Source organism: Salvelinus namaycush, chromosome 29 (assembly GCF_016432855.1).
Source record: "Salvelinus namaycush isolate Seneca chromosome 29, SaNama_1.0, whole genome shotgun sequence".
Classification (NCBI taxonomy): domain Eukaryota; kingdom Metazoa; phylum Chordata; class Actinopteri; order Salmoniformes; family Salmonidae; genus Salvelinus; species Salvelinus namaycush.
In genome coordinates this window covers 33682586-33696083 of record NC_052335.1, presented here as the reverse complement: position 1 = coordinate 33696083, position 13498 = coordinate 33682586, and the positions used below count along the sequence as shown (strand labels likewise).

General features: G+C 44.5%; 1 protein-coding gene across 1 annotated transcript; it reads right to left on the bottom strand.

Moving 5' to 3' along the window:
* Nucleotides 1-741: 741 nt before the first annotated feature.
* LOC120024259 (papilin-like) lies at nucleotides 742-12616 on the bottom strand. Its single transcript, XM_038968454.1, has 11 exons — nucleotides 12560-12616; nucleotides 8320-8429; nucleotides 8095-8155; nucleotides 7799-7901; nucleotides 7553-7683; nucleotides 7053-7361; nucleotides 4765-4941; nucleotides 4379-4529; nucleotides 2000-2147; nucleotides 1400-1475; nucleotides 742-1008 (listed from the first exon to the last, which is right to left on the bottom strand). Exons 1-11 carry the CDS (start codon nucleotides 12614-12616, stop codon nucleotides 742-744), a joined length of 1590 nt encoding a protein of 529 aa, XP_038824382.1.
* Nucleotides 12617-13498: the final 882 nt, after the last annotated feature.

Sequence of the window (13498 nt, the reverse complement as noted above, 5' to 3'; positions counted from 1 at the left end):
GGAACCGAACCGCAGTGGTGAAAGAGCCATACGTTTGGCTCCCTGATTTGCGAACTGCTACGATTGCTTTTGGAGCACACAAATACTTTTTCTAAAGAGTGAAAATCCTCACTGCAGAAACAATAGTGGTGAGAGCGCGTCAATCTGGTTCACGCAGATTTCTTCAGAGAGTAAAAAAATATATATAATAATTTGCTCGGGTACAAATTTATTTGAACGCACATTCCACGATCTGACAACCTTTTGCTTTACATTGGAGGTTTGCCATGTTGTCATGGCTCTAGGTCGATTTTTAAGCATTTTGAACGAAGAGCCGTTTGGGAGTCAAATAGGCCAGCTCTTTTACGTGAAAGGAGCCAAGTTGGCTGGCTCACCGAAAAGACTCCGAATGGCCATCACTAAAAAGTGGAGAAAATGTCTATCTATTTCAAAGTAAAAGCACCTATTCAAAATAAAAGTCTCAATTTACTACGTGATATTTATAATGCCAGTGATAAACTGGGGCCACTCTTCAAGTGTAAAAAGTAAATAAAAATATATTATGACACAAGAAGAAGGATAACATGATTCAGATTTGTTCAGTTTATTGATATCAACAATGACAGGAAGCACAGAGAAATGGTGCAAGTCAGATTTTGGAAGACATTTGTACACAGATGAAGTAATTTATGGAATTGCTTCACAGCTTTCCTTTCCTCTGTACAGTGTGTGTATGACTGAAACACATTCATCCTGTGTCTCTTAAGACCGGGCGCGGTATGCCCTCGCCCTCGCACCCACCCTTACTCTCATGCCAGGCCGTGCGGGTGGGGATGCCTGTCGTGGTGTCACGACGGCGCCGCCACACTCCCTCTGGCAAACGTCCCTGGACACAAAGTTGTTGGCGTTGCCATGGCAACCACCGTACCAGAACTGGGTGCAGCTGCCAGTGGCTGAGTTGTAGTAGAAGCGGGATGACCAGTTGGCACAGGGTCCATCGTCACGTGACAGGGAGCACATATGGCCGGACTGAGCATAAGCTGGGGCGGAGTGGTCCTGCAGAGAGAGAAAGAGAAAGTCAGACACACGCACACACAGAGAGACATACATACATACAGAAAGACAGGCAGACAGACAAACAGGTGGTATAGTAAGACATATATATATATATTTAACCTTTATTAAACTAGGTAAGTCAGTTTAAGAACAAATTCTTATTTACAATAACGGCCTACACCGGCCAAACCCATGACGACACTGGGCCCATTGTGCGCCGCCCTATGGGACTCCCAATCACGGCCGGTTGTGATGCAGCCTGGATTCGAACCAGGGTGTCTGTAGTGATGCCTCTAGCACTGAGATACAGTGCCTTAGACCGCTGTGCCACTCTGGTATAATGGATGGTAGCAGCTCTTACCGCAGGTGGGTGGTAATCAGCACATCCTGCCCTTCCATGACCCTGAGCAGGAGTCACCCCATCCAGACAGCAGCCGTACCTGACAACCAGACACACACACAGGTAAGATATAGAAAATAAACCAACAGGTAGCTGGTATGGACAGACACACACAAAGACAGGTGAGACAGAAACACGGACACAGACGGCATCCATACAGGCCAGGGCTGCCCAACCCTCTTCCTGGAGATCTGCTGTCCTGTAGGTTTTCGGTCCAACCCTAATTTAGCGTATCTGATTCAGCTAGTTAAGGTCTTGTTGAGCAGCTAATTAGTAGAATCAGGTTTGTTAAATTAGGGTTGGACTGAAAACCAACAGGACAGTAGATCTCCAGGAAGAGGGTTGGACTGAAAACCAACAGGACGGTAGATCTCCAGGAAGAGGGTTGGGCAGCCCTAATATAGACCATCAAGTTGAAAGTCACTAGTTGGACTGCAAGTAACATACATTTTTGTCAGAATCAAACTCTTTGTGCCATGTGTGTTCAACACAACGCTATCTCTATCTGAACGTTATGTAATGTTCTGTAACGTTGCGCCGTACTGAACAGACCCAAGTTCTTACCGGGTGCGTTCACAGTCATCTGTGGGACAGCCCTCTCCTCTATGCCCACCAGCGGATGTGTGGCCATCCGGGCAGCAGCCATAGTATGACTGGGCACAGTGGGGACCAACCACGGTGGTGGAGTAAGGGTCGTACACTGTGTTAGTGGCTAAAGAGAGCAAACACACATAAGGTCACATGTTTACATAATGTATACAAATAGCCTATCCTTAATGAGAGTAGCTTACCAAGACAAACTTCCAAAAGGACTCATTCAAGATAAAGGGAGTTGGAGCACTCCACAAAGAAAGGCAGAGATTTATTTTTTTAAATCACTCTGAGGAAGACGTTAGCTTGACGTTGAAACGTCAGTCGTCTGTTCGCATCCTGTACAATGGATTAAAGCGAGCAAAAATAAATACATCTCTGCCTTTTCTTTGTGGAGTGCAACAACTCCTTTTCACCTCAAATCAGCCCTTTTGGAAGTTTTCCTTGGTAAGCCCTTCTCATGATTTTTGTCATTGTTGTTGATCACCACTCCTTTCCTTTGTTTGGTGAGGCGCGACTGAAGGCCCAACTGAACTCTATATTATACTTAAAGTACATATACAAAAAGTAAACACCCACCCGGATGAAAATGAGCATGTAAGAATATGTAGTACTGGGTGTTTTTATTTTTTGCTATGGTATATTTACTAGTGGTATGTTTAGTAGGTATGTTTAGTAGTGGTAGGTATGTTTAGTAGTGGTAGGTATGTTTAGTAGTGGTAGGTATGTTTAGTAGTGGTAGGTATGTTTAGCTAGACAGTATATTTAGTAGTGGTAGGTATGTTTAGTAGTGGTAGGTATGTTTAGTAGTGGTAGGTATGTTTAGCTAGACAGTATATTTAGTAGTGGTAGGTATGTTTAGTAGTGGTAGGTATGTTTAGTAGTGGTAGGTATGTTTAGCTAGACAGTATATTTAGTAGTGGTAGGTATGTTTAGTAGTGGTAGGTATGTTTAGCTAGACAGTATATTTAGTAGTGGTAGGTATGTTTAGCTAGACAGTGTATTTAGTAGTGGTAGGTATGTTTAGCTAGACAGTATATTTAGTAGTGGTAGGTATGTTTAGCTAGACAGTGTATTTAGTAGTGGTAGGTATGTTTAGCTAGACAGTATATTTACTAGTGGTAGGTATGTTTAGCTAGACAATATATTTAGTAGTGGTAGGTATGTTTAGCTAGACAGTATATTTACTAGTGGTAGGTATGTTTAGCTAGACAGTATATTTAGTAGAGGTAGGTATGTTTAGCTAGACAGTATATTTAGTAGTGGTAGGTATGTTTAGCTAAACAGTATATTTTTAGATATAGGCCTACCAGTTTGGCAAGTGGAACCTGTGTTGTATATATCTAGCTACGATTTTATGATGGATTACAACACTCCCTAGACCACTCAAATTCAACTCTGGACCTCAAAGCTAGTTCCTGGACTGATTCAGACCTGGGACACCAGGTGGGTACAATTAGTTATCAGGTAGAAGAGAAACCCAGCAGGATCTGGACCTCGTAGGGTCAGAGTTGGATACCTTTGGTCTAGACAGGGAGGACTGGGACATACAGTATGTACCATAAGAGAAGTGTGTTTTAGCACCACTACCACCACCACAGGAGGTTGGTGTCACCTTAATGTGGGAGGACGGGCTCGTGTTAATGGCTGGATTGGAATAGGTGGAATGGTATCAAATACATAAAACCTATGGTTTTCCAGGTGTTTGATGCCATTCCATTTGTGCCATTTCAGACCTTATTATGAGCTGACCCTCCCCTCAGCAGCCTCCACTGACCACCACCAATCAACTTACACCACTGTGCACACACCCGTCGTTACTATGACAACTAGCATAGCTATGTCAGCAAATGACTGCTGTCTGAACATGCACAAATCCCATTTGGTCAATTGTAACTTGCTGATTGGACAGTCTGTAGACCAAAACGGATTTGAAAAACAGAACTGATTGGAGCATTGAGGCTTGCAGGGAGAACAAGTCTTCAGAGAAGTGTGTTTTAACCTGAGGATAGATAGTCTCATAGTCAACTCTGATTTGTTGGAGTGAGAAATGAGTGAGAAATAAACGGTAGGCTATTTCTGTCTCTACTTTAATTGTCCCAAGACAGTCTACGCACATGGATGATTATAATTTCACACACACACGTACACATACCTGAAGGGTCATAAGGCACAAATCCTCTCAGAGTTCTATCATGTTCTCTTGGGTCATGGACACTTGGTACACCTATACAGAGAGAGACAAGGATGAACAGAAACACACACACACACACACACACACACACACACACACACACACACACACACACACACACATACACACACACACACACACACAGGGATTGGACTAACTCTGGGCTTCATGGCAGGCCTGGGTGTTACAGTGCTCCACAGTGGGGGGTCTGGGGTGGGGGGAACATCTTTCCTCCCCATGTGGGTTCTGTTCTATGTCCATACACACCACCCTTCTCTCACGCACCCCTCCACCACACTTCTTAGAGCACTATAGGGACAAGGAGAGAGAGAGAGAGCGGTAGAGGACAGTGAGAAAGAGCAGGAGGATAGAAGGATAGAGAGGGAGAGAGTGACAAAAAAGTAAGGAAAGATGAGAGGATACATAAGAGTGTACTGTAGTCTGTCAAAAGTATCTCTCACTCTCTCTCTCATTGTTTATGTATGTTGTTTAAAGTGTTTTGTAATGTATGATTTTGACCCAATAAAAAAAAGTTATTTCTCACCAGTCCGAAGTCATTGACGTGCCAGCTGATGTGGGTATGGCAGGCTAGTTTGCGGCAGGCCTGGACTGTGGGTGGGCGTGCCAGACCACTGCAGGCCTGCTCCCCAAGGCGCTCTCCTCCCGCCCCCACACAGAACACCTCCCTGGTCTGCTGGCCATCACCACAGCTCACTGAGCACTAGACATTGGACAAATAAATTAGGGAATTTAGCGGCAAAACAAAATCTGCAATCTGAAAATCATTCTGTGGCGACACTGTAGTTGGATAGTACAGTAGTTTACACCTTGCTAGAGAGGTACAGTATATTGAACATGATTTTGCGTACCGACAGATACATCTTGTTGACAGAGAGGTTTGGGAAACACTCTCCTAATCTACCCTCTGTCTTCATACTGTTAACGTTGACTCTATACTGGCCATACTGGTACCCGGTACCCAGTACCCACCACACTGTAGCTACCCAGTACCCAGTACTCACCACACTGTAGCTACTCAGTACCCGATACCCATCACACTGTAACTACCCAGTACCCAGTACCCACCACACTGTAGCTACCCAGTACTCAGTACACAGTACACTGTAACTACCCAGTACCCACCACACTGTAGCTACCCAGTACCCACCACACTGTAGCTACCCAGTACCCAGTACCTGGTACCCACCACACTGTAGCTACCCAGTACCCGGTACCCAGTACTCACCACACTGTAGCTACCCAGTACCCAGTACCCACCACACTGTAGCTAACCAGTACCCGGTTCCCAGTACTCACCACACTGTAGCTACCCAGTACCCAGTACCCACCACACTGTAGCTAACCAGTACCCGGTTCCCAGTACCCACCACACTGTAGCTACCCAGTACCCAGTACTCACCACACTGTAGCTACCCAGTACCCAGTACCCACCACACTGTAGCTAGCAGTACCCGGTACCCACCACACTGTAGCTACCCAGTACCCAGTCCCCACCACACTGTAGCTACCCAGTACCCAGTCCCCACCACACTGTAGCTACCCAGTACCCAGTCCCCACCACACTGTAGCTACCCAGTACCCGGTACCCACCACACTGTAGCTACCCAGTACCCGGTACCCACCACACTGTAGCTACCCAGTACCCAATACCCACCACACTGTAGCTACCCAGTACCCGGTACCCACCACACTGTAGCTACCCAGTACCCGGTACCCACCACACTGTAGCTACCCAGTACCCACCACACTGTAGCTACCCAGGATCCGGTACCCACCACACTGTAGCTAGCCAGTACCCAGTACCCACCACACTGTAGCTACCCAGTACCTGGTACCCACCACACTGTAGCTACCCAGTACCCACCACACTGTAGCTACCCAATACCCACCACACTGTAGCTAGCAGTACCCACCACACAGTAGCTACCCAGGATCCAGTACCCACCATACTGTAGCTAGCCAGTACCCAGTACCCACCACACTGTAGCTACCCAGTACCCGGTACCCACCACACTGTAGCTACCCAGTACCCAATACCCACCACACTGTAGCTACCCAGGATCCAGTACCCACCACACTGTAGCTAGCCAGTACCCAGTCCCCACCACACTGTAGCTACTCAGTACCCACCACACTGTAGCTACCCAGGATCCAGTACCCACCACACTGTAGCTACCCAGTTCCCAGTACCCAGTACACTGTAGCTACCCAGGATCCAGTACCCACCATACTGTAGCTACCCAGTTCCCAGTACCCACCACACTGTAGCTACCCAGGATCCAGTACCCACCACACTGTAGCTGCCCAGTTCCCAGTACCCAGTACACTGTAGCTACCCAGTACCCACCACACTGTAGCTACCCAGTACCCAGTACCCCCCACACTGTAGCTACCCAGTACCCAGTACCCCCACACTGTAGCTACCCAGTTCCCGGTTCCCAGTACCCACCACACTGTAGCTACCCAGTACCCAGTACCCCCCACACTGTAGCTACCCAGTACCCGGTACCCACCACACTGTAGCTACCCAGTACCCGATACCCACCACACTGTAGCTACCCAGTACCCAGTACCCCCACACTGTAGCTACCCAGTTCCCGGTACACAGTACCCACCACACTGTAGCTACCCAGTACCCAGTACCCCCCACACTGTAGCTACCCAGTACCGGTACCCAGTACCCACCACACTGTAGCTACCCAGTACCCAGTACCCCCACACTGTAGCTACCCAGTACCGGTACCCAGTCCCCACCACACTGTAGCTACCCAGTACCCACCACACTGTAGCTACCCAGTACCCAGTACCCACCACACTGTAACTGGACACACTGTACTCGGCACACTGCTGCTGGTTGCAGGCCTGCTGGCTGGCCGGCCTGGGTAGTCCCTGGGAGACGCAGTAAGAGTCATCCACCACGTGGGGCGCCGTCGAGTCCTGGACCATGCACTGTACACTGCGGTGCTGTGTGCCTCCGTTGCAGGGGGCTGAGCACTCGGACCAGGCGCTGTATGTGTAGGCATACGTGAGGGACTCGCGGTGGCGCAAGTTGGCGGCGGGAGCGGGAGGGGCCGGCACCACGTCACGGTCCATGCCGAGGATCTCTCCGTTGATCACCGCCTAGGTATCAGATAACAGATTAAGACAATATGAGTGTGTGTGTATGTGTGCGTGCATGTGTATGTGTGTCTGTGAGTGTGAGTGTTTGTGTGTGTGTGCGTCTGTGTGTGTGTGTGCACGCACGTGCGTGCATGGCATGTTGAACTATTAAATGTCGAATGAAAAGAACGATATAAGGTAAGTACTAATACCCTGCAGATGCCTGCGATACAGATGTCACTGCGGCCCACATAGCAGGGTGTCCCGTCCACCACGGCAGGCCTGTGTCTGTAGAAGAAGTTCTCTCCACGGGGGACGCAGTTCAGCTCACATGGGTTAGACGCTTCACAGGTAAACAGCAAACATTAGTCATTCTTCATGTATGTATAATGAGGATATGGGTAATAATCCACAGTGAAATATGACACATTATAATTTGCATGTAATTCCCGTTGCACCTCCATGGTAAGGCAGCCAGGCATAGCGTTTGCTCTGGAAGTCCATCCTATTAAACTGGGCACACTGCTCCTCACGGATATCCCTGGAACCCACTGGACATGCCTGCATGGAGCAAATACAGACAATCCCAGTCTGTTGGTGTTTTCATGGAGGGGGGGGGGGGTTGTGTGTGTGTGTGTGTGTGTGTGTGTGTGTGTGTGTGTGTGTGTGTGTGTGTGTGTGTGTGTGTGTGTGTGTGTGTGTGTGTGTGTGTGTGTGTGTGTGTGTGTGTGTCTGTGTGTGTGTCTGTGTGTACCTGGGTATTACAGGTGCGGTAAGATTTTGAAGATCCCACGCAGTTGTTTCCTCCGTCTGTCCTGCAAATCAAAGAGGAGAGTCAGAAAGACATACAATCCTCATACACACACTCTCAACTCTCTCTTTCTCTGTCTCTCTTTTCTCTCTCATTCTTTCTGTCTTTCTCTTTTCTCTCTCTCTCCCACACACTCTCTCAACTCTCTCACATTCACTTTTCTTTTACCTTGCAGTGATACATTGCCTGGTCCTCATGGCTACTCCAGTGCCACAGGGGCGGCTGCATGGCCCATAGGTTCCGTATTCCCCCCAGTAGTCATTGCTGGGCGCCGTTAGCTGGAACACAACAGCAGTGAGCACACCAAACACCATAACCCGACAGTAAACACAGTACTCGTTAAGTATACACCAGAATAGCAAGTAGAAAACATCCTATCACCACAAACAATTACATATCATTACACAAACCTTTTACACACCAGTATGGTAACGATATAAAATCCCCACATTCCAGCTGTTTTTGTAAACAAGATATGACTATGTGTGCCTTTAATGTGTAATGACATGAGTTGTGTTGTATTATTGCTGTTTTATATACATGTTGGGGTATTACGTAGTAGTATTAGATCATCATATGTATTTCCGGTTTGTTTTTGTTTTGTTTGTCTTCCATTGAGGACCTCACTGAAAATCTGCTTTGTATAACATTGATATATAGTGAGCTCCAACAGTATTGGGAAAGCGACACATGCATTGTTGTTTTGGCTCTGTACTCCAGCACTTTGGATTTTAAATGATACAATGATCATGAGGTTAAAGTACAGATTGTCAGCTTTAATTTGAGGGTATTTTCATCCATATCGGGTGAACTGTTTTAAATTACAGAACTTTTTGTACATAGTCCCCCCATTTTAGGGGACCAAAAGTATTGGAAAAAAGTCACTTATATGTGTATTTAAGTATACTGAACAAAGATATAAACCAACATGCAATAATTTCAACGATTTTACTGATTTACAGTTCATATAAGGAAATCAGTCAATTGAAATAAATTCATTATGCCCTAATCTATGGATTTCACATGACTGGGCAGGGGCACAGTCATGGGTTGTCCTGGCCCAGCCAATCAGAGTTTTTCCCCACAAAAGGGCTTTATTACAGACAGAAATACTCCTCAGTTTCATCAGCTGTCCAGGTGGCTGTTCTCAGACGATCCCTTAAGTGAATAAGCCGGATGTGGAGGTCCTGGGCTGGCTTGGTTACACGTGGTTTGCGGTTGTGAGGCCAGTTGGACGTACTGCCAAATTCTCTAAAACGTCGTTGGAGGTTGGACATTCTTGCAGTCAGCATGCTAATTGCACGATCCCTGAAAACTTGAGACGTATGTGGCATTGTGTTGTGTGACAAAACTGCACATTTTATAGTGGCCTTTTATTGTCCCCAGCACAAGGTGTGCCTGCGTAATGATCATGCTGTTTAATCAGCTTCTTGATATGCCCCACCTATCAGGTAGATGGATTATCTTGGCAAAGGAGAAATGCTCACTAACAGGGATGTAAACAAATTTGTGCACAACATTTCTGGGATCTTTTATTTCAGCACATGAAACCAACACTTTATATTTTGCATTTATATTTTTGTTCAGTATAGTAAAATGCTAAGTGTTTAGTCCCATATTCCTAGCACGCAATGATTACATCAAGCTTGTGATTCTACAAACTTGTTGGATGCATTTGCTGTTTGTTTTGGTTGTGTTTCGGATTATTTTGTGCCCAATAGAAAGGAATGGTACATAATGTATTGTGTCATTTTGGAGTCACTTTTATTGTAAACAGAATATGTTTCTAAACACTTCTACATTATTGTGGATGCTACCGTGATTACATATTGGCCTTAAACGAATCGAGAATAATGATGAGTGAGAAAGTTACAGAAGCACAAATATCATATCCCCCAAGACATGCTAACCGCTCACCATCAAATCAAATGAAGTCAAGCTTTATTTAAACATCAACGCAATGTGCTTTACAGAAGAAAAAAAACAACAACAAAAAAACTATGAAAATAAAGCTGAAATAATTTACTACACAAAAAACAATAAAAAGCAAAAGAATGACAAACTGAACTAAAAAGAACCCTGAGGAAAAGCAAATCAAAAAATTTGTTTTAATATCTCTTTTTTAATATGTTCACAGTTTCAGCCTCCCTCAGGTTCTCTGGCAGGCTATTTCAGAGGCTGGGGGCATAATAACTAAAGGCTGCCTCTCCATGCCTCTTGGCCCCCCCTCAGGTTCTCTGGCAGGCTATTCCAGAGGCTGGGGGCATAATAACTAAAGGCTGCCTCTCCATGCCTCTTGGTCTGAGGCTTTGGGATAGTTAAAAATGCCAGAGGACCTGAGGGACCTACTGGGTACATAACTTAAATTCATGTCTGCATATATTGGGGTGCACAATCCTGGATTGATTTAAAAACCAATAGAATCATCTTAAAATGAATTCTAAAACTCACAGGCAGCCTGTGCAGAGACCTTAAAACCGGTGGTGTGTGTGTTCAGTCTGGTCTCGGTCACTACCCATGCTGCAGCATTCTGTATGTTTCTACAGTTGACAAATGGCTTTCTTGGGTAGACCAGACAGAAGAGCATTACAGTAGTCAAGCCTGCTTGTAATAAAAGCATGGATGAGTCTCTCTGTATCAGCCTGAGAGAGAAATGGCCGCACCTTGGCAATGTTCCTCAGGTGGTAAAAACTATCTTGGTCACATTTCTAATGTGTGATTTGAAATGGAGTTCAGAATCTAAAATAACACCTTTTTTACCTTATATTGTCCGTAAATTAACATTTGTGGCTAGATTCTTTCTCTCTGCTTTGTCTCCAACAATAATTACCTCGGTCTTGATTTAGCTGGAGGAAGTTGTAAGCCATCCAAGTATTTAAATCACTAATACAGTCTAATAATTTATCCATGGAGCTAAAATCCTCTGGTGACACAGAAATTTAAAGTTGTGTATTATCTGCTTAGCAGTGAAAATCAGTGCTGTGCTTTCTGATAACGCTGCCAAGGAGTAACACATATAAACTGAACAGTATCGGGTCCAGAATTTGACAAAAATAAAACTATTGACCGGTTAAATAGGTCCTAAACCAATTTAGAACTGGACCGGAGAGACCAACCCACCTCTCCAGTCTGTCCAGAAGGACATTATGGTCACCAGTGTTGAATGCAGCACTTAAATCTAAGAGTACAAGGACAGACAGCTGTTTGGCATCTGTGTTGACTCTAAGATCATGTATCACTGTAAATAAGGCTGTTTCTATGCTGTGGTGGGCACGGAAACCAGATTGGATTTTATTCTAAATACGGTTGGCACTTACAAAATTATTTAGCTCTTTGAACACTAATTTCTCCAGAATTTTGCTTAAGAATGGAAGGTTGGAGATCGGCTGAAATTTGCTAAGAGCTGAAGAATCTAGATGACTTTCTTCAGAAGAGGTTTCACCATAGCAGTTTTTAGTGCAGTGGGGAAAATGCCTGTAAACAGGGAGAGATTAACAATAGCTTGCATTTCTTCAGATATGCAATTAAAAACTGTTTTGAAGAAGGTGGTGGGGATAGGGTCGAGAAGGCAGGTAGAAGGCTTAAGATGTGATATCCCTTTCCTGAGCATGTCTGTGTCAACCAGGGAAAATCAATCCATAGTGCTTTTGCGTGCTAGGTTAGGGGACATATCACCAAACTTCTCATCGGGTCTTGACTGATACCCAGTCTAATGTTGGTTATCTTATCTCTGAAATATGCCACAAACTCATCACATTTAGATGTGGAGGAAAGTTCACATAGGTTTGCGGGGAGGTAGGATTTATCAGGCCATCAATGGTCGAGAAGAGCACTCAAATTATTCAGATTATTAGTGCTCAAGTTGGAAAATGAGCCCTTCTGGCATTTCTAATTGCCTTGTTATATATGCCAAGTTGCTCTCTCAGAATATCATAATAGACCTGTAACTTTTACTTTCTCCATTTCCGCTCTGCCTTTCTGCAATTTCTCTTTAATTGATTTGTTTCCTCACTCATCCAAGGGCCTCTCCGTTTGGCTGTGGCCCTTTTCAACTTTACTGGAGCTATGGCATCAACAGTTGCCCTTAAATTGCAATAAAAACTATCAACTAAATCATCACAAGAGGAAGGCAGAATAGGTGATGGGGTATTGGTCATACACTCAATAAAATCTGTAGCAACTTCAGAGGTAAGATAGCGTTTCTTAATAATGCGTTCAGTATTACCCTGTACTATGGGCAACATGGTAGTAAAAAAGAACACAAATAAAATACAATAACAGGGGATGTTAGTATTTCTGAGGTGGGGGGATATGGTATTGGTGAGTCTGTAACTTTCTCACTCATCATTATTCACCTGTATGGTTTTTTAACCCAAGCAATACATCAAATCAAATAAGTATCACTCACAGAGAATGATGGTACAGCCAGTAACTGCAGGACGACCAGGACCAGTAGGATGTTCATGGTTACTAGCAGAGATAGGATAAAATACAAAGGTGCCTAAACGTTTGCAAAAATGTCCAAAATACAATAGAATATATGATCATCATTCAATCGTACCTTTTCAAGATCTCTGTAGTTCAAATCCACTCCTCTTGCTCAGTGTCCCAGAAGGATGTGCACTCGCCCAGGAAACAGGAACGCCACTGACACTCAGTTATCAGCCCTCTTAACTTCCCAGCTCTCAGAGCTGTTAGCTATAGTACAGGTGTCCGGTTACAATTAACTCCTTGCATGAAATTAACACCTTTTAAATTCAATTCACTTTGTTCCTTTCCACTTGGATTTCCCCCATCACTTTGTTTTTCAAAAAAATTAATGTTTCTTTTTATCAGGATACATACCTATTTCGGGGTAAAACTTTTCTTCTGTTCATTCTGGCAAACTATGATATTCAACTCTGTCTGAAGTGACATCCAGGCCAATAATGTGTTGGTAGTACAGTATGTTATTGTGTACAGTATTTGATACATCAACCTAGTTGCACACAGACATTGATATATTGTAAGGCAGGACAGGACAGAGCAGGACACCATAAGAGCAAACAATAACACAAAATGTACCTTTTATTTCACTGTGAAGAAATTACCTCTGATTTACTTAAAAATGATTAAAACAGTCATTACACAAAAATAACCTAGGAATTACAACACTGAATTACTCTTTCTCTAGGAATCAGTCTATCAAGCACCACTAGGCAAAACAGGTAGTTAGTTACCAGTTATGAAGTTTTGAAGAAAGTACCAGAAAGTACCCATTATAATTCCACAACCATTCCTATAGTACCAGGTAAGAGGTAAGTATCCGTGGTATCAGTAACGTAGAATAAAGTGAACAAAGATCATT